The sequence below is a fragment of the Ceratotherium simum genome, chromosome 3, assembly GCF_057802395.1.
Source record: "Ceratotherium simum simum isolate JZ-2026a chromosome 3, ASM5780239v1, whole genome shotgun sequence".
Taxonomy (NCBI): domain Eukaryota; kingdom Metazoa; phylum Chordata; class Mammalia; order Perissodactyla; family Rhinocerotidae; genus Ceratotherium; species Ceratotherium simum.
This window is the reverse complement of record NC_141902.1, coordinates 27,583,701-27,608,328: the sequence shown is the minus strand read 5'-3', so window position 1 is coordinate 27,608,328 and position 24,628 is coordinate 27,583,701. Positions and strand designations below refer to the sequence as shown.

The 24,628-nt window shown below is 38.6% G+C and overlaps 1 protein-coding gene across 8 annotated transcripts in view; it reads right to left on the bottom strand.

Moving 5' to 3' along the window:
- Positions 1 to 24,628, bottom strand: part of CHD8 (chromodomain helicase DNA binding protein 8) — a 58,290-nt gene that overhangs the window by 16,262 nt on the left and 17,400 nt on the right. For 5 of the 8 annotated variants that reach the window (XM_014780512.2, XM_014780515.2, XM_004421274.3 and 2 more), the window contains exons 2-15: positions 22,555 to 23,612; positions 21,136 to 21,507; positions 19,770 to 20,155; positions 18,597 to 18,711; positions 11,773 to 11,955; positions 11,625 to 11,693; positions 11,211 to 11,266; positions 10,571 to 10,688; positions 7,249 to 7,332; positions 4,288 to 4,425; positions 2,825 to 2,946; positions 2,435 to 2,678; positions 1,283 to 1,459; positions 116 to 259 (exon numbers count right to left, since the gene is read on the bottom strand). In XM_014780512.2, the coding sequence (XP_014635998.1) occupies positions 116 to 259; positions 1,283 to 1,459; positions 2,435 to 2,678; positions 2,825 to 2,946; positions 4,288 to 4,425; positions 7,249 to 7,332; positions 10,571 to 10,688; positions 11,211 to 11,266; positions 11,625 to 11,693; positions 11,773 to 11,955; positions 18,597 to 18,711; positions 19,770 to 20,155; positions 21,136 to 21,507; positions 22,555 to 23,397 (3,051 nt within the window). In that variant the 5' untranslated portion in view covers positions 23,398 to 23,612. The remainder of the gene's footprint in view (positions 1 to 115; positions 260 to 1,282; positions 1,460 to 2,434; positions 2,679 to 2,824; positions 2,947 to 4,287; positions 4,426 to 7,248; positions 7,333 to 10,570; positions 10,689 to 11,210; positions 11,267 to 11,624; positions 11,694 to 11,772; positions 11,956 to 18,596; positions 18,712 to 19,769; positions 20,156 to 21,135; positions 21,508 to 22,554; positions 23,613 to 24,628) is intronic. The other 3 variants (XM_014780516.2, XM_087424064.1, XM_014780517.2) reach the window with 1 other exon arrangement.

The window sequence follows — 24,628 nt, the reverse complement described above, 5'->3', positions numbered from 1 at the left end:
CAAGGTTATAAGGAGTTCAGAAGGGCCCTTGATGTCTATTGGCAGTAGATGTCTGCCTACTACAAACTTTACCTTTTTTGTCCTGGGTTAATACCTCATCAGATAGACTTCCTACCTGTTCCTCCGTCTTGAGATCCCCAAAGTCCTTGAGGAACTCTGATTCTGAGGGAAATTGTGAAGGTTCCAAGAAATGAAGTAAGCTAAACAGTTCTTCCACAGTATTTTGCAATGGTGTTCCTGTGAGTAGTACTTTGTGTTCCTAGAAATGGAGAAAACAGAAGAACGATAAAACTCAAAAGCACAAAGGACTTCTGGGATTTTCTATCAAGTATATAACTTTTGCTTTAGCTTTTTTATCAGTAAAATTATGGGGGACCAGATTACTATCTTTTCTTTCACTTGCTCTCTCTTTTGATAAACATAAAATATTCAAGAAAACCCTTGATATTATTTAAAATATTGAATTAATTATTATGATTATAAGCAAGTAAAGAAATATTCAGAATATGTTTTTTTCCAATTACATATCCTTTTCCACACTCAACTCCCCACAGATATCCTAATAATATGTCCCCCTCTAGGGAATGTACCTGTGCTGGATTAAATATGGCCATTAATTCTTTGTAGTTCCTTCTATCAAGGTTCACCCCTTGAATCTGGGCTTGCCTTGTGACTTGCTCTGACAAAGAGAATGTAGTAGAAGTGATATTGTGTGAGTTTCAGAGCCTATACCTCAAAGGCCTTGCAGCTTCCACCTTTGCCCTCTTGGAACACTGCCCTGATTCTACTGTGTAATGAAGCAAAGTCTGGCCTACTGAGGATGACAGTCCATGTGGAAGATGACCCAGGCACCCTAGCTGACAACCAGCACCAACTGCCAGCGGCAGCCGCATCACTGACTCCAGGCAAGATCACTAAAAAAATGACCTAGCTGAGCCTAGTCCAAGTCACTGAGCTATAGAATCACGAAAAACAGAGAGTTGTTGTTTTAAGTAACTAAGTTTTGAGGTATTTTGTTATGCAGCAATAGGTAACTAATATAGTACCCTACCTCTCCATCTGGTTGAGAACCACTGACCTACAATTGCCTTCTAATTCTAAAATTTATATGACTTTTATATGGCTTTCAGGTTACCATTCCCATGGGCCATACCTACCACCCAATACCAAAATTCTGATTCTTTTTTCTGCTCTGCTAAATTAGGGTTATATTAACTCCATAGGAAATTAGAGTTATTTTAATTCCAAGTGTTTCTGCCACAAGTCAGTGTGAGGAACTCACCAAGTCCATGTGCTTGAGACTATCAAGCAGCTTGCAATTACGGTTCTTTAGTCGATGGGCCTCATCAATGATGACACAACGCCATTCAATCTCACGAAGCTCAGGACAGTCTGACAAAATCATCTCAAAAGTGGTGATCAGGGCATCAAACTTGTATGCGCCTGGGATGAGGCGCCCCTAAGCATGAAGGCAGTCAAGTCAGAAAAGGCCTAAAATGTACCTAAATGAGGACTCTTCTGATTTCTCTTTTCTATATTCAGGCAGGCTTAATAGGAAATAACAACTGCACCACCACCCACCTCTGCTGCTGTTTAACTTCCTAATAAACAGTGCTAAGTCACTGAATGTAAGATACATTGCCTCCTCAACATACTCAGCTTCTTGGGAAAATGACAGACCTCACTGAACAAAGCTGGACGTTTTTGATTCTGCTGTATGCCTAGCTCATGTATCTCAGTCCTAGATCGTTCATTGTTTAACAGTGAAATCCACAAATGTTGGGCATTGCTGAAACATACAAGACAAAACTAAAAGTGAAAATAGCTAACATAGTATGTGGTGATATTGGTTACTACCTAAAAGTGGACAGAATAATTGAATCATCTTAACAAAATTAAGAGCAACAAAATATGACTTGAATAAATTTGGTTTGGTAGAGATAAAAACCACAGACAACTAATGATACAAAAGAAATTCATAAAATTCGATGTTAAGAGCTGATGGATGATTCAAATATTTATTTTCAAATTTACATAGAAAAAGAAATTGATCTTGATGAAAATTTTAGTAGACTTTAAAAAAAGAAAAGAAAGGAAATAGCTTAAGTTCACCACCGTATGGATCAAGGAATTAAAATGGCTAAATGAATTTTATTCTGGAAAATACTTTTCTTAATGAAAACTCATCAATGCTGGTAAAATTCTATTTAAAAGTATATGTATTCACAAATAAAGTCATAACTTCCACTGAATCAAAATGTCTACTGGATAAAAACAGCCAAGTCAAAAAAACGCAGTGCACAATCTAGACAAAAAATGCCTTAAAGCACAGAGAGTTCAATAAAAGTCTTTTATTCATATAAAAGTCTCTAAAATACCAGGTACCTTGGCCTACTCTCTCTAAACCGTAACATTCCCATGACATACAACTCACCCGAGAATCTTTGCAGTACATTTCATATTGCTGAATCATCTGCCGGCTGGCCAGACTGCCATGGTACACAATAGTGTTCATCTCTGTCCATGTATTGAATTCTCGCTCCCAGTTAGTAATTGTGGAAAGTGGGGCAATGACCAGGAAGGGGCCATGGATGCCCACATTATATACCTCCTGCAAGAAGGCGATAGACTGAATAGTTTTGCCCAATCCCATCTCATCAGCCAGGATGCAGTTCTGCCTGTAGATTCATCATGGAAAAAGAAAAGCATGTCAAAAGATAATATCTTTAAAAAAGTACGTAAAAGGAAACTCTTTGAACAGAAAACGAATGAAAACAATCCCAGACTAAGCCTACATCTTATGGGCCCACTCTTTTTTCTTTACCTGTTATACCAATTAAAGAGCAGCCAATTAACTCCTTCCAACTGATATTCCCGTAACTGGTTTCTGTTTTTATACTCATGTGACAGTTCCAACTTCTTCCAGGCACTTGCCTGCGGACGATTCTAAAAAATAGAAAATTTGAATAAATGGGCTGGAGACACTAACAAACTTAGGCAAACTTACTAGGTAGTTTTAGTAGTTGAAGTCAATTATTGCTTGGATTAAAACATGTTAAATATATTGCAATCCATGAGTTCATACTGACACTTTTAAAAAAAGAGGAAAAACCCACTGGTCACTTTTGGAGGATGCTAGGGAACTATTAATTATTTTGAAAACTGGGAAATAAAGAAAAGAACAAAGCACTTATCCTTCTTTCCTATACCATCTGTACTTCAGGTTAACCAAATAGTAGGTGAAACATATTTATTTTTATAGAAGATTCTGGCTAATAAATGAAGAACTAAATTAAATTCTGGCTAATAAATGAAGAACTAAAGAATTAAAATATCACCATTTAAAAATTGTTAAAGAATGGGTCTAGGCAATGATCATAAATGGCTGATAATATCACAAAACACAACCTGATGGAATCACCTATGAAGTAGATTTAGTAGCCTCCCTCCCCCATCTGATTAAGCCTCTAGAACAGTGATATCTAATGAACTGTCTACAATGATAGAAGATGTTTTATATCTGCCACTAACCACATGTAACTACTGAGTATTTGAAATGTGGCTAGTGGCTACTGTATTGGACAGCACAGCTCTAAAAAGTTCTAATGGACAGCACTGCTCTCCATCTAACCATTTATGTGAAATAGGAGGGACAGAGAACATGTTAAAAGGTACCAAGGGAAATGCAATTGGCAAACTTCAGACTGTGAAAAACCCTAGAGAACAAATCACCTCGTTACTTCAAGAGAAAATTACAAAGTAAGGAGAGGAAATCAAGGGGGAACTATAATTAAGAGACATTTGACACATATTAACCAATAGCAATAGATGGACCTTATTCAGAATCCAATTCACACAATTTAACAAAAATTAGAAATAATCAGGATATACAGTGATTGGTTATTTGATTGTATTTAGGTATACAGTGATTAGTTATTTGATTATATTTAGGAATGGTTAAATTTTTTCAGGTGTAATAATGGTATTATTTATGTTTTAGACAAACACTGAAATATTTACAGATGAAATAAAGGAATCTGGGATTTGCTTTATAATAATCTGGGAAACAGGGAAACGAATGGGTAGAGAAATACATGAAACAAGATTGGCAATGTGTTAACTGTGAAAGTTGGGTGATGAGTCCATTATACTAAATATATTATTTTTTCAACTTTCATACGTTTGAAAATTTCCACAATAAAAACCCAAAACAACATAAACTTCTATAGGGGAAAAATTAAATAATTTCCTATATGGGCTTTACATTCCAAATGCAAATGTACTTACCACCCTTTTGAGTTCTGGGTGCCTTGACTGGATCCGTTTAAATTCTCGAATCTTGCCCTCATCAACATCCTCTTTCAGCTCCCATGTACTATCCTCATAGGGCAGGGAGCACCATTTCACCAGGTAGTAAATTACAGGCTAGGAGAGAAGAAGTCAAAGCCTTAATAAACTGATTCTGTGTCTCTGCTGTGGTTAAAAGATAAGAATTTGACTGTAGAATCAGGTCACAAAGAGTCAATACCTAAAAAGGTGCTGAAAATGTCAGCCTGAAAACACCAACCACAGGCGCATCTGTTGATGCACTGTACAATTCACGGCTTTGATCATTCTTCCAGGCAATTTATCAGAATCTGTTCTAAAAGTGAAATTTCTACCCAGTAGTTTCTAGAACACTAAGCACTGAAACATTATGCTCATCAACCAAGCAGATGAAAAAAAAAAAATTCTTTTCCTATATTGTGTTGAATTAGGTTGAAATTAAAAGATACGGCTCTGTTCCATACTACTCTCCTGGCACCAAATTTGATACAGTGAAAGCCAGGCTACTTTTAGAAGTAAGGAATAGGTTAAACCCATAGGAGCAGAGCAGGGCTGACACCAAGCTTCTGAACTCCTAGAGTGCAGATGTTACTTCAAAGAGCAGTCATACAGCAGTAATGTGATATTTCCTTGTGAGACTCGGGAAGCTAGGAGATAACTACGAGAGTTGTCACTGAAGAAGGGTAACAAGAGTGAAGACAAAGAGGAAATGCTGAAGCTCCAACTACAGTACTATGCTCTATGTAGGCATTCCACTGCAGAGGAAGGGGCAGTGATCGATGGTAAAATGGCTCCTATTCTCACCACTCAAGATGATCACTGCACAGACTGCATTTCCTTTTTTGGCTTATATGAAGCAAGAACGATTAAACTGGGCCTAGTATAATCAACAGGAATCTCTAATTATTGATTCATAGAATGAATGCCTAAAACAGCCCATGAGAAGTTTGAAGATATAAGTGCCTCAACAGAGTCACAAATCAAGGAATTTCTAGAATTAACCGAGTTGCTCTTTAACCTTTTTGCTTATTGTAGTGACTCAGGTTACTTTCTATGTAAAGCCTTTCAAACATCATAAATTACTTTTCCAAAAACTTTAATATTTATTATAATATTTAATTCCACTACTAGGTAATGTAAAAAGGATGACAAATTAAACTCATTTTGGAAAGGGGGAAAATGGGTACAGAGAATGTTATTATCCAAAACTGGGAGCATAAATTACAGTACCAGGGTACTAAAACATTTTCATCTGTCATGCCAGTTGCAACACATTCCAAAGGGGCCTAATCAAAGGCCAATTACTTTTGGAAGGGTAAGTATGGTGGCAGAGAGGATACGATTTTCAAGGCTAAGAAGGCTGAGATCCTGAAAATGATGAGAAGCATTTAACAGTAACTAACCTTTTCTGAGTAATATCTGGTCCATTCCCTACTCACCTCTCACAAATGAACAACAAACAAATGCTTTTTGGGTTAGGTAGAATAGATGTTATCTGAAGCATGCCTGGTAGCATTTGAAGACATATTGAATTGTAATAGGTCCTGGACACCTAAGGTTCTATCCGAGTGACCCTGAAGGTTTATAAAATAGAGCAAACTTTGGAATTTTACAGAGGTTAGACTTGGACTCTTAGGTCCTGTAAGGATGATGTGTGGGAGCAAGTTATTTAGCCTGTGAGCGAGCCCAGCTCACCACCTGCCACTGATATCTTAACAAGGTTGTGTTGCTCTCTATTGGTCATTGTGTAAGCAGGAACTGTCAGAAGTGATAAAAACTTCATGAAATATGCCCCTGCAAAGCTAAACCAACAACTATTTAAAGTAAAAAGAAAGCGAAGAATTCTAAGGAAATGGTGGTTCATAGCCTAAGTAAGTTTGAAATAAATTTAAATGAGAGAATGTTGAACTCATTAGTGGCTTAGATCTGTATGCCTCTTATTTGGAAAATGAAAAAAGTGATATATGAAATTCTATTAGCAAGTGTTTTAGTGTATTTAAAATCTGCTCCCCAAACTAAGAAAGCTTTAGTGCAGTGATTCCCAAATCAAGCTATACATGAGAATCCCCTGGAGAACCAACTTAAAAATACAGATCTCCGAGTCCCACCCTAGACCTACTGAATCTGAATCTGTGAGAGTGGGAACCCATAATCTGTTTAAAAGTACAGATTCAAATGCCGTAGATCTGTTTTAATGACAAATGATAATGCATTTAAGTTCGGGAAATAATTCTCAACAACAACACGGAGAAAGCTATGAGTCTGTACAAGTATTTTTTTTTTGTGAGGAAGATCAGCCCTTAGCTAACATCTGCCAATCCTCCTCTTTTTGCTGAGGAAGACTGGCCCTGGGCTAACATCCATGCCCATCTTCCTCCACTTTATATGGGACATCGCCACAGCACGGCTTGACAAGTGGTGCGTCGGTGCGTGCCCGGGATCAGAACTGGTGAACCCCAGGCCGCTGCAGCAGAGCACGCGCACTGAACCGCTTGCACACTTAATTGCTTGCGCCACCGGGCCAGCCCCCTGTACAAGTATTTTTATATTCATAAGTTTGGCGATTTGTGAAGTATCACTTTCCCTCTCCCCACCTCTCACCCTCAACTGCACATCAAGGGTCTCTGATATAAAATCTGAGACCAAGGGGAATGAGTACTTGTAAATATAGGTCCCAGTACTTACGAATATAATACTTATAAATATAGCTCCTAGATGTTGACTTTATGGGAATCTTTCTTTTTAGTATCTCTCCCTACTCCCTTACCTTCCCATTATCATTCTAAAGATCCCTCAGAATAATTAAAAAACACTTTTTCAGTCCAAGGGATTTTTCAGCCATATCTGAAATATAAAGGATGGGCAAGCAGACCAGCAGAAATGTATAAGAGACCTTTCATGTTCCTCCACGACCCTACTCACCTCCCCATTGTCCTTGTCAATACTGTGAGACTCATCCAATATCCTATCCACCTCTACGTAGTCTGGATTGAAGGGCTCTTCATCCTAGAGGAATTATGAAACCAAACAATAAGACCAAAAGATCACTGTCCAGTAAACCCATCCCTCCTCCATTCCACCTTTAGCTGATGACCCTACTTCAAAATTTATTAAGGAAACAGAAGCCATCAGAAGGGAGTTCCTAATTTTCACAATATCAAATCCTATAAACTTAGCTGTGTCTGCACCCATCTTCTCGCCTGTTACCAGAGAAAGTGTCTCATCTTTCTAACAGAGGCCATTCTCTCCATAAATGCTCTGGATTCCGTCCCTTCTCACCTTTTTAGGAATCTCTCTCTACTGGATCATTCCCATAACATACAAACATGCTGTAGTATTTCATATCTTAAAAAGATCTCCCTTGACTTTACATTCACCTGCAACTATTTTTCTGTTCTGCTTCATACCCAAACTTTCCCAAGAGTTTTAAATACATGGGATCTCCATTTCATCACCTCCTTCACTTGTCCATCCACTCCACAATTAAACTACTGTTTTCAAGGTCATTAATGATCTTCAAATTGCCAAATAAAATGGAAACACTTCTGTATTCATGTCACTTTACCTCTACACAGTATTCAATAATTCATCATTCTCTCCTTAAAGCACTTTCTTCCCTTGGCTTTTCTGAGACACCATACTCTCTTGGTAGCCCCCTCCACCTTTATTTTGGTTTTGTTTTGGCCAATTCTTAATCACCTTCACTGGTTCTTTTCCTTCTAAGTCTCTGGTAACCAGCTTTTGGGTGGTCCCAAGATAAATAACCCAAGGCTGCAAAGATCTCAAAGAAACCTTAAGGAAAAAATCCCTCCTTCTTAAGGTACTTTTTTTTTGGTGACATATCTTTTTCCTAAGCTTTCTCCTACCACTCTGGCATATAATCCCTTCTCCTTCACCTGGACCTCTAAATTTGGGAGAATTCCTTAAAGCTTGGTTCTGGAATCATATCCATTCTCTTACAGAAAGAAATTTCTATAAGAAAGTACAGAACTATTAGAAAGTATAGAACTTTCCTCACAGGTAACTTTATTCATTATTAAGGCTTTAATAACTATTTATATGCTGATAAATTCCAAACTTTAATTGCAGCCTGAAAAATCCAGATTTGTATATCCACCCGCTAACTAGACATATGTTAAGGAATTTTATGCTTAACATGGTCTAAACTAAATTTGTGATTTTCCCCAAATCAGTTGCTTCTAAAACCTTTCATACTTCAATAAATGATCCCACCTCACCCATTTGCTCAGACCAGAAGCCCTTTATACATGGCATCACACCAAGTGCTGTCAAATTCTACTTTAAAATAAATTCAAACCTATCCACTCCCTTTATCCACTGAAACCACTCCAGTCTAAGCCATGATAATTTCTCATCTAGAAAATTGCAACTGCCTCCTTACTGCTCATCCTACTTTCTTGCTCAATCCATTTTCCAAAGTGTAGGTGATCTTTTAAAAGTGAAAATTGGGGCCGGCCCCGTGGCTTAGCGGTTAAGTGTGCGCGCTCCGCTACTGGCAGCCCGGGTTTGGATCCCGGGTGCGCACTGACACACCGCTTGTCCGGCCATGCTGAGGCCGCGTCCCACATGCAGCAACTAGAAGGATGTGCAACTATGACATACAACAATCTACTGGGGCTTTGGAGAAAAAAAGGAGGAGGATTGGCAATAGATGTTAGCTCAGAGCCGGTCTTCCTCAGCAAAAAGAGAGGATTAGCATGGATGTTAGCTCAGGGCTGATCTTCCTCACACACACACAAAAAAAGTGAAAATTGGAATATGTCTTTGACCTGTTTTAGATAGTTCAGTGGTTTCCCTTTGAACTTAGAATAAAAAGAAAAGTAAAACCAAACTGCTTAAAAGGTAAAGAAGCACTCGGCCTGATTTCTAATCTCATTTTAAGCCATTCTCTCTCTATTGCACATCAATTGCACTGTCCTTTCAGTTCCTCATCCGGTCTCAGAGGCTTCACATATGTTATTTCCCATGCCAAGGATACTATTTATGTGTGTTCATGGCCTAGCTAACTCCTATTCATACAGCAATTTTCAGAGAATCTTCCCTAATCATCCAAAGTAAAGCAGGCATTTTCTTTTTTATGTCTCCTTGTGCTCTTTCTTTCCTGGCACTTACCACAATTTGAATTATTTTTTGACACCTCTCTCTCCCCAGTTAGACAGTGAGCTACATGTGAACACAGACCATGTCTGGTTTTTTTACCATAGTGACTAACACATAATAAATGAATGACTGATTTGGTTATATGGCCTACCTTTTGTTAAAGGCAGATTTAACTGGCATATAAGTTAGTTAGTAGAGCTTGGTTCAATGGTCACAAATTGTACATCAAATACCAACTGGAATGGGATTATAGTTTCATTGTGCATTTCACAAATTAGGCTTTAAAAGAATATGGATGAAAAAACACAACCCAATTATCATTATTTTCATATAAAAGAAATTATAAAACCTACATGGTCCTACTTGCCCTCTCCGGGTGATGCAGAAAATAATTCATTTATTGGCAAACCTGGTGATATAAAGTTAGCTTTATCAGATGTATTCAGCCAGAACTGTTTTTTTTGCTGAAGCTACATATTATTCCTTCTCTCAATCTTTCTCACTAGACCGTTTCTCCTTTAGCTAAGAAGCTTTGAAAAATAATCCTTCTTCTCAAGGATTTAGTACTGTATATAGAATAAAGATGAAAAATCCCAGTTTGGCAAAGGGATATGTACACAAAGCTTGCAAAGCAAAATGGCGAGCTAAAATATGGCTCAAGAAACCCTTATGCATACTCCAGTGTTTAATCTACAGTAACAATGGATAGAGGAAAGTAAAGCTCCTTTATTACCATTTCTAGTGGTACTGGATTAAAAATTAGAGAAAATGTTCTCTCTCATTGATATGGTTGCTTACGTCTACAGATACCATCAACTGCTAAAGACTGACATTAGAGGAAGAAGCATGTGTCAAGGGGACCAGAAATCAGTTTATCATCCGTTTTCAAAATACATCATGAATATAGAGAAAGTCAATTTTAAAATACTCTATAACTTATGAAAAGACCATATTTAGACCTAGGAAAACAAAGCATGGGGCAATTAAGAAAAGTCCAATAATCAAAATGAAACTTTATACCCATTTATGCAAAGCAACTGTAAGTCTTTTGAAGAATGCACCTAGGCTGATAACCCCAGTAATTTATGCTTCTATGAAATAGGCAATACCTATTCCTAATTACCTCATGGAAGAAGTGTCTCATCTGAGCCATTTTAGTTTTGAAGCGCTTTAGTTTTTGATGAATCCTCTTATCCTTCTCTAGCTGGGAGATGGTAGCCCATTCACAGTGCAGATAGGAGCTGAAGGGGATGGAAATAGCCAGTCATGGTGTGAGAAAGAGGAATTGGTAGGCTAGTGTTTGAGATTTGGGGATTAGCCAGAAGCAGACATAATGAGTACATGCTTAAATAGGGAGACAGTCTCTTAGGTCAGCGCTTCTTAAACTTGATTTTGTACACAAACCACCCGGTCTGGGGTGGGCTTACAAGTTCACATTTCTAACAAGCATCCAAATGATGCTAATTCTGCTGGTCTACAGATCATACTTTGAGTAGCAAGATCTTAATGTTAGACTAAGGTATAGAGGACCACAAGGGATTTGATTATCAAGAACTACCCTTGCCCCACCTTCCTGCAGGGAAATGATAAGAATCATGTCAATTCCTGAACTTTTCTCTGAATAGCCATTTTCCTCACCGAAAATAATTTGGACTAGGACATGATAAAAAAGGGACATATTCCCACCCAGGATAACTATGCAGGAGAACTTTTTACAACCCTGTGGAGTTTAGGGTGAAAAGCTTTTTGCACAGATCACATACTAGTTCTTGTACTTGACAAAGAATTCTTCTGCTTCAGTATATTGTCCAGAAGGAAGCTGAGAAGAAAGAAATTATAGTTACTAATACCTTATATGTCAAAGAGAGAACATTTAACTTTAACCACACATGGTATTGCTTCATACCAATGCTACCAGAATATATTATTGACTGAGGGATTAAAGAACTAACCTGGTACTTCAATACTAGAGGCCTGATAGCTGGAGAAAATAAGCCTTTTCCCATTTTAAACAGGTAAGTGAAAGAAGAGGCATTAAGACAGTTCCTATTTTCTAGCTAACTTTCCCCCATCATTTCTCCTAACTACACTGTAGCCAATATATCCTGACATCCAAAGGTGCTCAATAAATAAAGCCTGTGAATGTAGCATTACGGGCTGACATTAAGAGGCCTCACCTCCTTCTTTACAATCCGCATAGAAAGCACTTTGTCTACAATGGCGGCATCTTCTTCACTGGGATTTTCCTGTAGCAAAAGATGCAGTCAGTCAACAGAGATTGTGAGCAGTAGGACAAACCTCAAATTGCTTAAGTTCTCAGCTTACCACAAAGAACTGCATGGAAGGCAAAGTCTCGCCATCTGGTTCCTGCACTGGTTCAGGGAGAATAGGCTCAGTTTTTATTGGACCAGTTACATCCACTTCTTCTTCTTCTTCATCATCTGTGATCTTTATATCCAGATCCTCTGTATATTTTTTTCGCTTCACTTGGCGGTTTGAGCGTCTCTTCTGTAAAGGCAAAAATAGTTAAAATAATTGCTTAGTCTCTCAAAGAGAAAATCTTGAAAACTATTTGCCTATTGTCATACTTAGATTTTACTCCAAAATCCCCACGAAAAATCAAACCAGCAGATGATAAAGAGCTTATTTATCAAACTATGTGATGTTAAACCATGTAATTTATTCTGTGTACTGAATATATATTAATTTGCTGAATCGTTTTACCAAAGAACCAGAATCCAACTGAAAGAAACCTGGGTACTACTGGCAAGAAGCTCTGGGAAATTGAAATAGGACTCTCAAGCTACAGGGTGCAATGTACTTCACACCAGGAGCAACCCTGAAGTGCAAAGGTACAAGAATATATTGTATCTAATTTGGTTTCTTTGTTTTAGTTCTAAAGTTTTTTTCTTTTAATAAACAGAATCATACTATACTCATTGTTCTGCTGCTTACTTTTTCAGTTAATATTTCTGTGAGGTATTTTCCATATCAATACATTTTAGATCTACCTTATTCTTTCAGGTGGTTGAGTAAAACATTTTTTAATTAAGTAATTTAAGTAATACTTGCAGCTCATGATAAAAAATTAGGAAGGATGGAGAATAAAATTATTTTTCAATTGTGATATCCCTCGAAAACCCAAAAGAATCAAATGAGTTATTAGAAGCAGAACTACTGAAATTGAGCAAACTTGCTTGACATAAAACTAATTTTTAAAAATCAATAGCACTCTTATCTTGACTCAGCCAGAAAAAATGAGAAAAAAGATTCTATGAAAAAGAAAGATTAATTATCTAAAAGATTAAATTTAGTAAGAAATATACAAAATCCCTATGAAGAAAACTTTAAAATACTGTAAGAGGACATAAGAGAAGATTTTTTTTTTTTGTGAGGAAGATCAGCCCTGAGCTAACATCCATGCCAATCCTCCTGTTTTTGCTGAGGAAGACCGGCTCTGAGCTAACATCTACTGCCAATCCTCCTCCTTTTTTTTTTTCCCCCCAAAGCCCCAGTAGATAGTTGTATGTCATAGCTGCACATCCTTCTAGTTGCTGTATGTGGGACGAGGCCTCAGCATGGCCAGAGAAGCAGTGCATCGGCGTGCGCCTGGGATCCGAACCCAGGCCGCCAGTAGCAGAACACGAGCACTTAACCACTAAGCCACAGGGCCGGCCCCGAGAAGACCTGAATAAACAGGAAAATATACTGTTCTGGAATAAGAAGACTTAATTCTCCCTAATTACGTCAATTTGACAAAACAAAATTAATAAAACTTTTTAATTAGATAAGCTGATTCTAAAATTCAAATGGAGAAATAAACATCTTAGAATAATCAGAAAATATATGAAAAAAGATAGTGGGCCTTACCAATTATTAAGGACAATATAAAGCTATACTAATTAACACAGCTTGGTACCTCTCCAAGGAGAGATAAACAGGTCAATGAAATAGTGTCCAAATATAGACTAAAATACTTATGTGGATTTAGAATGTGATAAAAATAGCACTTATAATCAGTGAGGAAAAAGTGGATTATTCTATAAATGGGATTAGAAACAAATGGCTAGACATCTAAAGGATGAAAGAAACAAAATTATAAAAGGATCGAAGATTTAAAATTAAAAAAAAAGACATAAAATTTCTAAAAGAAGATGTGGAAGAATTTTTTATAATCTTGGAGTAGGGAAGGTGTTTCTAATAAAATGATTGATCAATTCGACCCCTGTAAAATATTTTAAGATATCTACATAATATAATCCTGTCATGAACGAAATTGAGACAAATAATAAACTGAGGGGAAAAATGCTATGATACATTTTCTAAGCATAAAAAGTTCTTTTGAATATCTAAGAAAAAGATCAATAATAACAGAAATACAGGCAAATGACATGCATAGAAAAAAACTACAAATGAACAGAAATAAAACCACAAATGGCTTTTAAATGTAAAAAGATGCTCACACTCATAATAAAATAATTATAACTCAAAAATAAACTGAGATGCCAATTCTTTTCTTTTTTGTACCTAACAGACTGGCAAAAACAAGAAAGTTTGATCAAATATTTGAAGGAGGAACTCATACAGTATTGGTGAGAGGTACACAGGGGTATGAACTCTTCAGAAGAAAATTTGACAATATCCTTTGATCCAGCAATTCCACTTCAAAGATATTATCCTACAGATAAATTTGCATGTGTGTACAAATCTCTGTAGCATTACTTGTGGTAATAGAAGACCAGAGAAAAGCTAAATGCTCATCAAGAGAGGATTCATTAAATAAATTTTGATATAGTCAAAAAACGGAATACCATAGAACTATTTAAAAAGAGTGGGGTAGATTGACAACACCAAATGTTGAAGATGTGGAACTGGAATTCTCATTACTGGTGGAAGTGTAAGATGACACAATCACTTCAGAGGATGGCAGATTCTTATCAAGTTATATTTATATGTTTAACCTCCCTATGGTCTATCAATTCCATTCCTGGGGATTTAGCTCTGAAAAATGAAAACCTATATCCACAAAATACTTGTCCTAAGGCTGCTCACTGCAGCCTTACTCATAATAGCTCCAAACAGGAAATAACGCAAATGTCCATTAATAGGAGAACAGATAAACACTGTGGTCTATTCATAAAGTATTTCTCATGAAAAAAAAGAATAAACTACTGATACATTCAACATGAATGAATCTCAAAAAACTTATGCTGAAAGAAGTGAGACCCAAGAGTACATACTATATGACTGCATTTACATGAAACAGGATAAGTTAATCTATGGTAATAGAGATGAGAACAATGGTTCTGTGGGGGGAGGGGGTGGATTGACTAGAAAAGAGTATGAGGGAACTTTTTGGGGTGATGGAACACGGGACTTCATTAAATAATCTATTTTTGTGTATGTTTCAAAATTTTCATAATAAAAAAGAGAGTGGGGGAAACAATGGGCTAAATCTATGTTTTCTGATAAAGAACAACCTGTAAGATGTATTGTTGTGGAGAAAAAAGCACAGTACAGAAGAGTAGGTATGGAATACTAATATTAATTGGAAGTAAAAGTAGAGTGTTCATGAAAGTAAAGAATATTTCTGGAAGGATACACAAAAAAACTGTAACCGAGGTTACCTCTGGGAAGGAGAACTTGAGGACTGTGAGATTGGGGTCTAGATTGGGAGACTTTCATAGTGTCTGTTTTTTTGCACTGTTGTAATTTTTCTCACATATATATATACACGTGTATATATATATATATATACGTATACATATATATATTTTTTTAACCTAAAAAACAAAATGATAAAGGGGTTGAAAAAACTCACACAGTTCCAAAGAACAAAAATGAAAGTACAGTAATCGTGACCCAGTTATCTTCAACCTCTCTCCTCAAAGATACATACTCTTAAAAAATTTCTTATGTATCCTTCCAGGATAAAAAAATGGATGCATATACATGTATGTATGTACACACACACCGACACACACTCTCTTTAAAAAAGTTATTAAAGAGATATTATATACACTAGTCTATAACTAGCCTCTTTCATTTAATATGGAGTTTTCCACATTATTATACCCTACCCTACTTCATTGTTTTTAATTGCCATGTAGTATTCTACTGCATGGATTTTTCATAATTTTTACTTAACAGTTTCTCCCCAATGGACATTTAATTTTGTGTTTAATATTTACAGTTTTTGTTACTGTAAATATTCCTGCAGTACATACATCACTGCATGCTTTCAAGAATATATTCATAAGGTAGTTTCCTAGGTGCACAATCATTGGGTCAAAGGGCATTAACATTTTAAATCTTGTTACATACTGAAACACTGACTTGCCAAAAAGATTGTCTCAATACTCCCACCAACTATGTATAAAGTGCCTGTACCTTAACTCCATTGCCAACACCGGCATCATTACTTGTTACGGGCTGAATTGTGTCCCCTCAAATTCTTATGTTGAAGCCCTAACACCTAGCACGTTAGAATGAGACTGTATTTGGAGATAGGGCTTTTTATTTTTTATTTTTTTAAAATATTTATTTATTTATTTAGTGTGTGTGTGTGTGTGTGTGTGTGTGTGTGTGTGTGAGAGGAAGATCAGCCCTGAGCTAACATCTCTTTTTGCTGAGGAAGACTGGCCCTGAGCTAACATCCGTGTCTATCTTCCTCCACTTTATATGGGACGCTGCCACAGCATGGCCTGGCCTGATAAGTGGTGTATCGGTAGACGCCCGGGATCCGAACCCAGGCCGCCAGCAGCAGAGCGCACGCACTTAACCGCTACACCACACGGCCGGCCCCAAGACAGGGCTTTTTAAAGAGGTGATTAAGTTAAGATGAGGCCATTAAGGTGGACCCTAATTCAATTTGATTCGTGTCCTTAAAAGAAGAGGAAATTTGGACACACAGAAAGACAGCAGAGATATATGAACTAAAGAAAGACCATGTGGGGACACATCGAGGAGATGGCCATCTGCAAGCCAAGGAGAGGTCTCAAAGGTAACCAAACCTGCTGACCCCTTCATCTTGGACTTCTGGCCTTCAGAACGGTGAGCAAATAAATTTCTGTTGTTTAAGCCACCTAAACTGTGTTATTTTGTTATGGCAGCCCTAGCAAACTAATATACCACTTTTCAAATTTTACTAATCTACTTCTTGTATTATAAAAATTTGCCTTCAGTTTGGTTTTTTGGTGAGGAACATCAGCCCTGAACTAACATCTGTGCCAATCTTCCTCTATTTTGTGTATGGGACGCCGCCACAGCATGGCTTGATGAACAGTACGTAGGTCTGCGCCTGGGATCTGAACCCAAGAGCCCTGGGCCGCTGAAGTGGAGCTCGTGAACTTAACCACTACGCCACCAGGCTGGCCCCCGCCTTCAGTTTGTTTGTTGATTCTTTAACAAATACTTTATTTAACAAACACATATATAACTCTTACTATACTCTCTTACCACGAGCTAAGCACTGTTCTATGTTTACATTTAATCTTCCTAACAACTCTACTTGGTAGGTATTATTATCTGCATTTTAGAGATGAGGAAACTGAGGCACCAAGAAGTTAAACAAACTTGTCCGAGATAACAATGTTAGTAGAGTTAAGATGAGAATCCAGGAAATCTTGCTCCAGAGTGTGCTCTTAACCACTATGCTGTTTATGGAATTTTTTTGTTGTTACACATGGCATAATTTATGTAGTTGAATGTATCAATCTTTCACTTTATGAATTCTGAATTTTAATACCCTATTTAGAAAGATTTACCCCACTCAAGAATTATAAAAAAAATCCATCCATGTTTTATAGAAAGTTCATGATTTCAATTTTTACATTTAGACCTTAGATTAAACTAGAATTTGTTTCTAAGGAGTGATACAAGAAACCCAGTTTTATTTATTTTTTCCTAAATGGCTAGCCAGTTGTCCTAATATAATTTATTAAATAATCTTTAAAATGGCATTTTAATTCATATACTAAATTCTCATAACTATTTGCATTTATTTCTAGACTCTATTATCTTTTATTAATCTGTTATTTCTTCTTATTTCAAACTCTTAGTAATTACTGTTTCATAATATACTCTGATGTCTGTTAAATCTAGTTTTTGCCTCATTTTCCTTTTCAAAAATGTTTTGGCTCTTCTCACAAGTTAATTTCCCCCAAAAGAACCCAAGTATCAGTTTGTCAATTTTTGAACGTATATTAAGAAAGAGGAGAGGCATTTATAAGTATTAATAGCTAGAAAGGCACTTCAGATTCGTTTGGTCCAAACCTCCATTTACAGATGAGGAATTCAGACACAGCTAAGTGTCAGTTGGCCAAGCCCACAGAGCTACTGAGAAGCACTATGGGTCTCCTGAATCTTAATACCAGGTTCTTTCTACGGTTGGAAACTGCAGCCAAAGATGGTACCGTAAGGCAAGAATCAAAGACAGAAGACTAAAGTTCTTCTGGTCCAGCTTCTTTTATTCTCTTCCAAAGTCTCTCATCTTCAAAAGGTAGGAAAAAACATTGTGCTTAAGCACCTCAGTCCACAGAGTCAGAACCCTGAGGGCAGAAAAGGTAAGGCAAAGGGACAGCTGGACAGTTCGAAGAGAAACCAAAGTACAGACACAGCCCCAACAATCACGCCGCATGACTGCACTTTGCTTCGTTTCTAAAACACAAGAATTTGAGGAAAATGAGTATTGCTATTTTTATAGTAATATGTTTTTTGCCTAAAAAGACAAAAACTGAAAAGAAATGACCATCGGGCCGGCCCCGTGGCTTAGTGGTTAAGTGCGTGCGCTCCGCTGCTGGCGGCCCGGGTTCGGATCCTGGGCGCGCACCGACGCACCGCTTCTCCAGCCATGCTGAGGCCGCATCCCACGTGCAGCAACTAGAAGGATGTGCAGCTATGACATACAACTATCTACTGGGGCTTTGAGGGGAAAAAATAAATAAATAAAATCTTTAAAAAAAAAAAAAAAAAAAGAAAAGAAAAGAAATGACCATGACCAGGTCTACTTCTTTTACCTTTTAGGCGTATCTCTGGTTTAGAACAAGTGTTGAAATTTCTATAGGCTTATAGTCTCTCAGTATCTATTCCTGGTTTATCTGTCAGAATTAACATGAATTTTCTACTAAGTTCTTTAGGGATCCTTTTACCTGAATGCTGCTTTCTTCATCTTCCCGGGGTGATTGTGCAGGCATGACTTCCACATCTGAATTATCAGATGAGGTATTACGCTTTCTCTTCTTACCCACCACAGGAGTAATGGTACTAAAAAGGAAAAACCAAATTCATTTTCAGTGAGGGCAAGGAAAATTTTTGAGTAAGAAAATATAATTAATCTAAACCATCACAAATGAACCTTCCAGACAGAAGTGTTTAGATCTTCAGTCTGTGGGACACATAGCTATTGAGTAGGGTGTTTGAAAAAAGAAGATACTGGGGTTTCTAAACCACTGGCTGACCTTTCACCAGATTTGACAAATCCTTGCTACCAGTGATTCACAAATACCTGAAGGAAGGTAGCATACGATACTCATTCATTCTGCCCAGCAGCCCAGCAGAATGAATACTGGACTAAGAATTACAAGGCCTCATTTTAGGCCCAGTCATCATTAGCTAGGCATTAGTTCCCTTATTTGTAAACATTGATGGTATCTGTAATCCTTGATCTCACAGCTGTTGAAAATCAAATAAGACAATAGATATGAAACTTATTTTTTTAAAGCTGAAAAATCATGTATAAATATAAGGGATTATTATAATTACACCACAAAGCCTAAAGAATCCCAGGGAATAGAAGCTAGGGAGAAAGGAATGAAACTACAAGACATGGAAGGCAAAGAGAGGACACTCAATTGTAACAAGAATTATGTGGCAAGCCATGGTAGGGCTGACAGTCATTAATGAAATCTTCAGTTCACAGATAAGATGCAAGAACAAGGTAGCTATGACTCCAGCAGCTCTCTTTTACAGGTGTGGAAGGAAGAGGGGTAGTGAAAAGTCTCTTTCACACTACAGTGATACAAAATCAGGAAGAATATAAAAAAACACAGTCACAGCTTTTAAATGTAACTCCCAACACAATGATTGGCTATCCTTGCTATGCCTTAATGTTTCTCTTTCAGACTATGAAAATTTGCAAATTTCTGTTTAACAAATCATACAAGCATTGGGACAGAGAAAAGAAAGGCCTTATTATCTTCCATGACAGACAGATCACCTTGAACTATGTTGCTACTAAATACAAGTCGTTCCTTCAAAACTAATTTAAAAATGAATACACTGCCCTCAAATGTCCCATCAAAATAGCAATGGCTGGTACTCACTTTAGCTTACTCTTGCCCTTAGTTTTGGAGGCACCAGATGTTTTGCTCTTCTTTGGCTTTTCTTCCTTGAGCCTCTCCCCACTGTTCTTCTTCCTGCGTTTCTTTTCACCTTCCTCCTCAGGCCGAACACTGGGCAACTCATCCTCATTCAGGACTCGAGGTATGTTCTGCTCACCCCGGGCACGGGCCCTAGCAATGGCTTCTGCTACAATCCGATTTGCTTTCTCTTGCTTCTTCTGGTGCTCCAGCCTGCGGTTTTCCTCCATTCCTGTCTTGCCTCCGGTATGGGGAGCAGAGCTTGCTGGTGAGGACAGAGCTGCCACTTCACTGGCACTTAGAACTTTAACTACTGAGAGCCCAGAAGAGGCCCCTTGAGAAGAGCTAGCCTATAGAAATAAAGATACTAAAATTTCAACATGCTTGTAACTAAATGGCTTAAATAAAACCCACCTCTGAAGCAGGTAGGCTAGAAACTTTAGTCCTCTAATTCCTCATGAACTAAACTCAGATCAAGTCTTAGTGAACCTAGACAGATTAAAAAAAAAAAAGTGTTTTTTGGTGGGAAAGGGGTGAGAAAAGGCAAGAATTGTGCCAAATTAAACGTCGAATCCCTTAGCCATGCTCCTAATGTCAATATCCATCTCCATTATTCTAGAAAAATTTCAAACAATAGAGAGAATACTGGTCTCTGGGCTAAAAGTAAAAAAAATTCAAATTCTACTCTTGGCCTACCTTTACCTCCCTGAGGGGGTGGGAGGAGTGATAATCACTTGACTTCTTTAAGACTATTTCTTTATCTTTTAAATGAGAGGATATTTCGAATCATTTTTATTTCACAAAGTATTAGGAAAAGATTGTAAATGGAACAGTTCAAAGACAAATACCAGGGCCCGGCCCCATGGCTGAGTGGTTCAAGTTCCACACACTCCGCTTCAGTGGCCCGGGTTCATGGGTTCAGATCCCAGGGAAAGACCTATACCACTCATCAGCCATGCTGTGGTGGCAACTCACATACAAAAAAATAGAGGAAGATCGGCACAGATGTTAGCTTGGGACTAACCTTCCTCAAGAAAAAAAATGAGGAGGACTGGCAACAGATGTTAGCTCAGGGCGAGCCTTCCTCAGCAAAAAAAAAAAAAAGACAAATACCAGATAAACCACCTCTTATCCCAAACCCAATAATAACCCTCAAATCTTTTCATGATATAATTAAAACAAGGTTTCCATGGGTGAAAGAAATAAAAGTCTGCATCTCAGTTCAGAGTTATGACTCTAGACTGGCCCCACATTCAACAATGAGTGGTTGCTGAGGGTGACAGCAAAGGACTAAGAGGTCTGTTTTTCTTCCTAACTGTTTAAGTCTCACCTGTGGCTGCAGCACCACCTTGAGTGGTACTGAAAGTCTTTGTCCCGGGCTCTGTCCTGGTCCCATTATCTGAGCCTGCTGCACAGAGGAGAGAGTCACTGGCTGGGTTGAGGGTGGCTGCTGGGGCTGTGGCTGTGATGACGGAGGCTGTGGTACAATCTGGATTTTCTGCTGTGGCTGCTGCACCTGCAGCTGGATAGTTACTACTTTGGCGGGCTGACCCTGGGCATTCTTGGCTTGAGTCAGGGCTGCCAGCTGGTTACCCTGTAACACTATCTTGCCTGGTAGACTCCCTAGCACGACATGCCGGTGTCCTTGGGGACCTCCAGACTGTGGCTGCTGGAGGACCAGGGTGATGCGTTTCGATTCACCCTAGAATGAAGAAAGGAAATTGCAAGAAAGGTACAACATTAAAGAATGGTATATCCTTAAATAGCCACCAGTTTTCCTCATCCTAGAGTCATAAAAACTGAGGGTCAGAAGACAAAGTACAATTCACTTTGTTCATCCTCCTATCCTGTCCTGATAGGATCTTTTCTATAACACCTCTACCCAGTGGGTATCAAGCCTATTTTTGGAAAACTCCTGATGGGAGGCTTACTATCTTTTAAGGCAGTCATTCCATTTTTTGGAAATCTATTAGAACAAAAGTCTTTATATGGGGCTGAAATTCACCTCCTTATAGCTTCTTTCCACTGGTCCTACTGATCTTAATACTGACCCCCTGCCCCTCGAACTCTTTTGGCCCTTTATTCAGAGGCTAGAGCCTCTACTTTCTCACAAAAGAAACTAGCCTTTTCACTGGGCAGAGTCAGAGGAGGACAATCTTAGTAATAAGAAGAGGGGAAAGATACTGATCTTAATACTGGCCCCCTGCCCCTCAAACTCTTTTGGCCCTTTATTCAGAGGCTAGAGCCTCTACTTTCTCACAAAAGAAACTAGCCTTTTCACTGGGCAGAGTCAGAGGAGGACAATCTTAGTAGTAAGAAGAGGGGAAAGATACATATAGCTTCTATAAGTCTTGCAAATACAAACAAACATATTTTTTCAAAAATGATTCTTTGTTCCCATAGCATCCTATATTTCTCATAAAACCTTATATCATACATCATTGTGAAATCTTGTTTAATGTCTGTCTTTCCCGGCAGACTGTGAGCTCTGTAAGGACAGGGACTGTGCTGTCTTGTTCAGCCCTAGCTGGGCACAGTATAAACATGTAGTAAGAGCTCAAAAAATATGTTAATACTAACTGCCTCCACCTGGTAAATAATAAGTACGTGGCTGCCAACACTAACTGATAAAAAGCAAAGACGGAATTCTAACAGGATTTCCTGGAGATAGCTCTCATGGGCTCTTGCTCACACAGTTGCTGGGCCCTCTACTAAACCACAATTCACCTCCCCCTTTCACTCAAGTCACCTGGGTAGGTGTAGAGGTCAGTGTAACTGCAGGCTTCAGTGGGGGCCCTGTGGCCCCAGGGTTTCCAGCAGGAGCTGAACCCTTAACTGGCTGTAGGACCAGCTGCTTTACTGGTCGGCTGGGCTGGACAATGCGCTGAACAGTAGCCTGGTTCCCAGGGACCTTGGCGGCCAACACTGTATTACCAGAGACAATAGAAACACCTGGTCGAAGGGGCGTGCCGGTTAGCACTTTGGTAAAAGTGACTTTTCCACCATTGGCTGTGCCAGCCACCAGAGGCTGAGCTGTGCTGGTGATACCTTGGGCCTGAATTTGTGCCACATGGGCACCAGTGACTGAGGAGCTTGGTGGGGCCTTAAGGATAACAATCTTAGGGGCTGACTGAGGTGGTTGCCCTCCAGCACTACTGGAGGAGACAGCTGTGGCAGAGACACCCATGAAAGGATTCCCTTGGCTCAGGATCTCCTGGCTCTTGGAGACCTGCAAAAGTCCTGATGTTGGCATCGGTGTCTGTAAGACAGGTTGGGCTGGCTGCTCCTGGCTGACAGGCTGAGTGGTATAATCATGCAAGGTTAAAGATTCTGGAGCTGGAGCTGTTGATTCTTTGGGAAGTTCTGTGGGGGCTGTTTCCTCTGGTGGGGGGACCAGGTCACTTGCTGATGAATTCCCCACATCACCACTTCCACCATCCTGGTTCATCTGATCCAAGGAATCCAGAGAGCTTGGCAGTCCAAGAGCTTCCTCAATGGGGTCTTGTGTGACCTGGTTGAAGCTGTCATCAGTCAGAGAGTCCAGGCCAAATAAATTTGGGTCATCGAACAGATCCATGATGGGGTCTGCCATCTTGGGAAAGCAATGCAGGGTACTTCCCCAAGGTCTAGGGAGGGAAGGGGAGGGGGGGTACTGGCTCTCCCCTCCCCTCCCCTATTAAGAAAAAAATGTACACAATGGAAGAGGACTACTCTTCAGCTAAAGAGGCAAGAAACAAGTGCATGTCAGATTGTCCTGACCTTCATGGAGCAAGATGGCTAGGTCTTCAGAGGAAGATGGTGGAACTCCTGTTATGGGAAGACAAATGAAAAATAAGCAAAGTAGGTGACCACAGGGAAAATTTCTCCTCCTTAGGTATTACCCTTAATATCAAATAGCATCAAAATAATAAGAGAGGAGAGAAATATGAGGTAATCTGAGGATAGAGACACAGCAAAAAGAACACCCGTATTTCTGCTTCAAAACTAAAACTAAAAAAGAAAAAAAGAAACCAATCCCTCTTTTGAGATCTTATACCTACACACCCTGAAGTTTCTGGAGATCATTCAGCTGTCTCTGTCCATTTCTTTTTACAATTATCATTCTTAGGTGGAGGTCTGGAAATTTAATATTCATTCACCTTCTATCTCAGGTTCTTAAGCTGGCAGAACTTAACAATATACCAGCAGCAATTCAGTGAATGTAGATAAACATTTTTAGATATATTGTACTTTATAAATTTCCCTTGTATTTTAGATACTTTTACTTACCACTGGCAAAAATAACCACCTTTAACCAAGCTCACAGTACAACCTTGCTAAGCTTACACTATAATTTTACTCAGGAAGTTTTGCAACCTTTATTCTAGTTAATCTATACTAATCTTTATTCAATTAATCTATACATAGCATTTCTATTCTCAAGTCCCTTCCCCCCCTCTCATACTTAAGATCAAAAACTTCCTTTGCAAGGGATTCAAAGAATTCTATACTTTACTTCCAGTTTATATTCCCAACATTCTCTCTCATCATTTCCTATATAGACCCTACCTTCCAGGCTAACTAGACTACACAGTTTCCTTAATGTGATTCCTATCTGCATGACTTGTCCTATTATGCTGTAGCTTCTGCCTGGAACTCCCCCAGCCCCACTCCCAAAAATCTGTCCCAGCTGAAATCTTTCCCACCCTCAAAGGTCTTCTACTCCATAAGGTGAGCCCTGAACCTCTGACCCTTTAACAACAGAGCAATTTGTGATGACTTGGTCCCTTCACCCTTAAATACCACAGCATTGTTTGCATCTTATTTAAAACACTTATATTTAA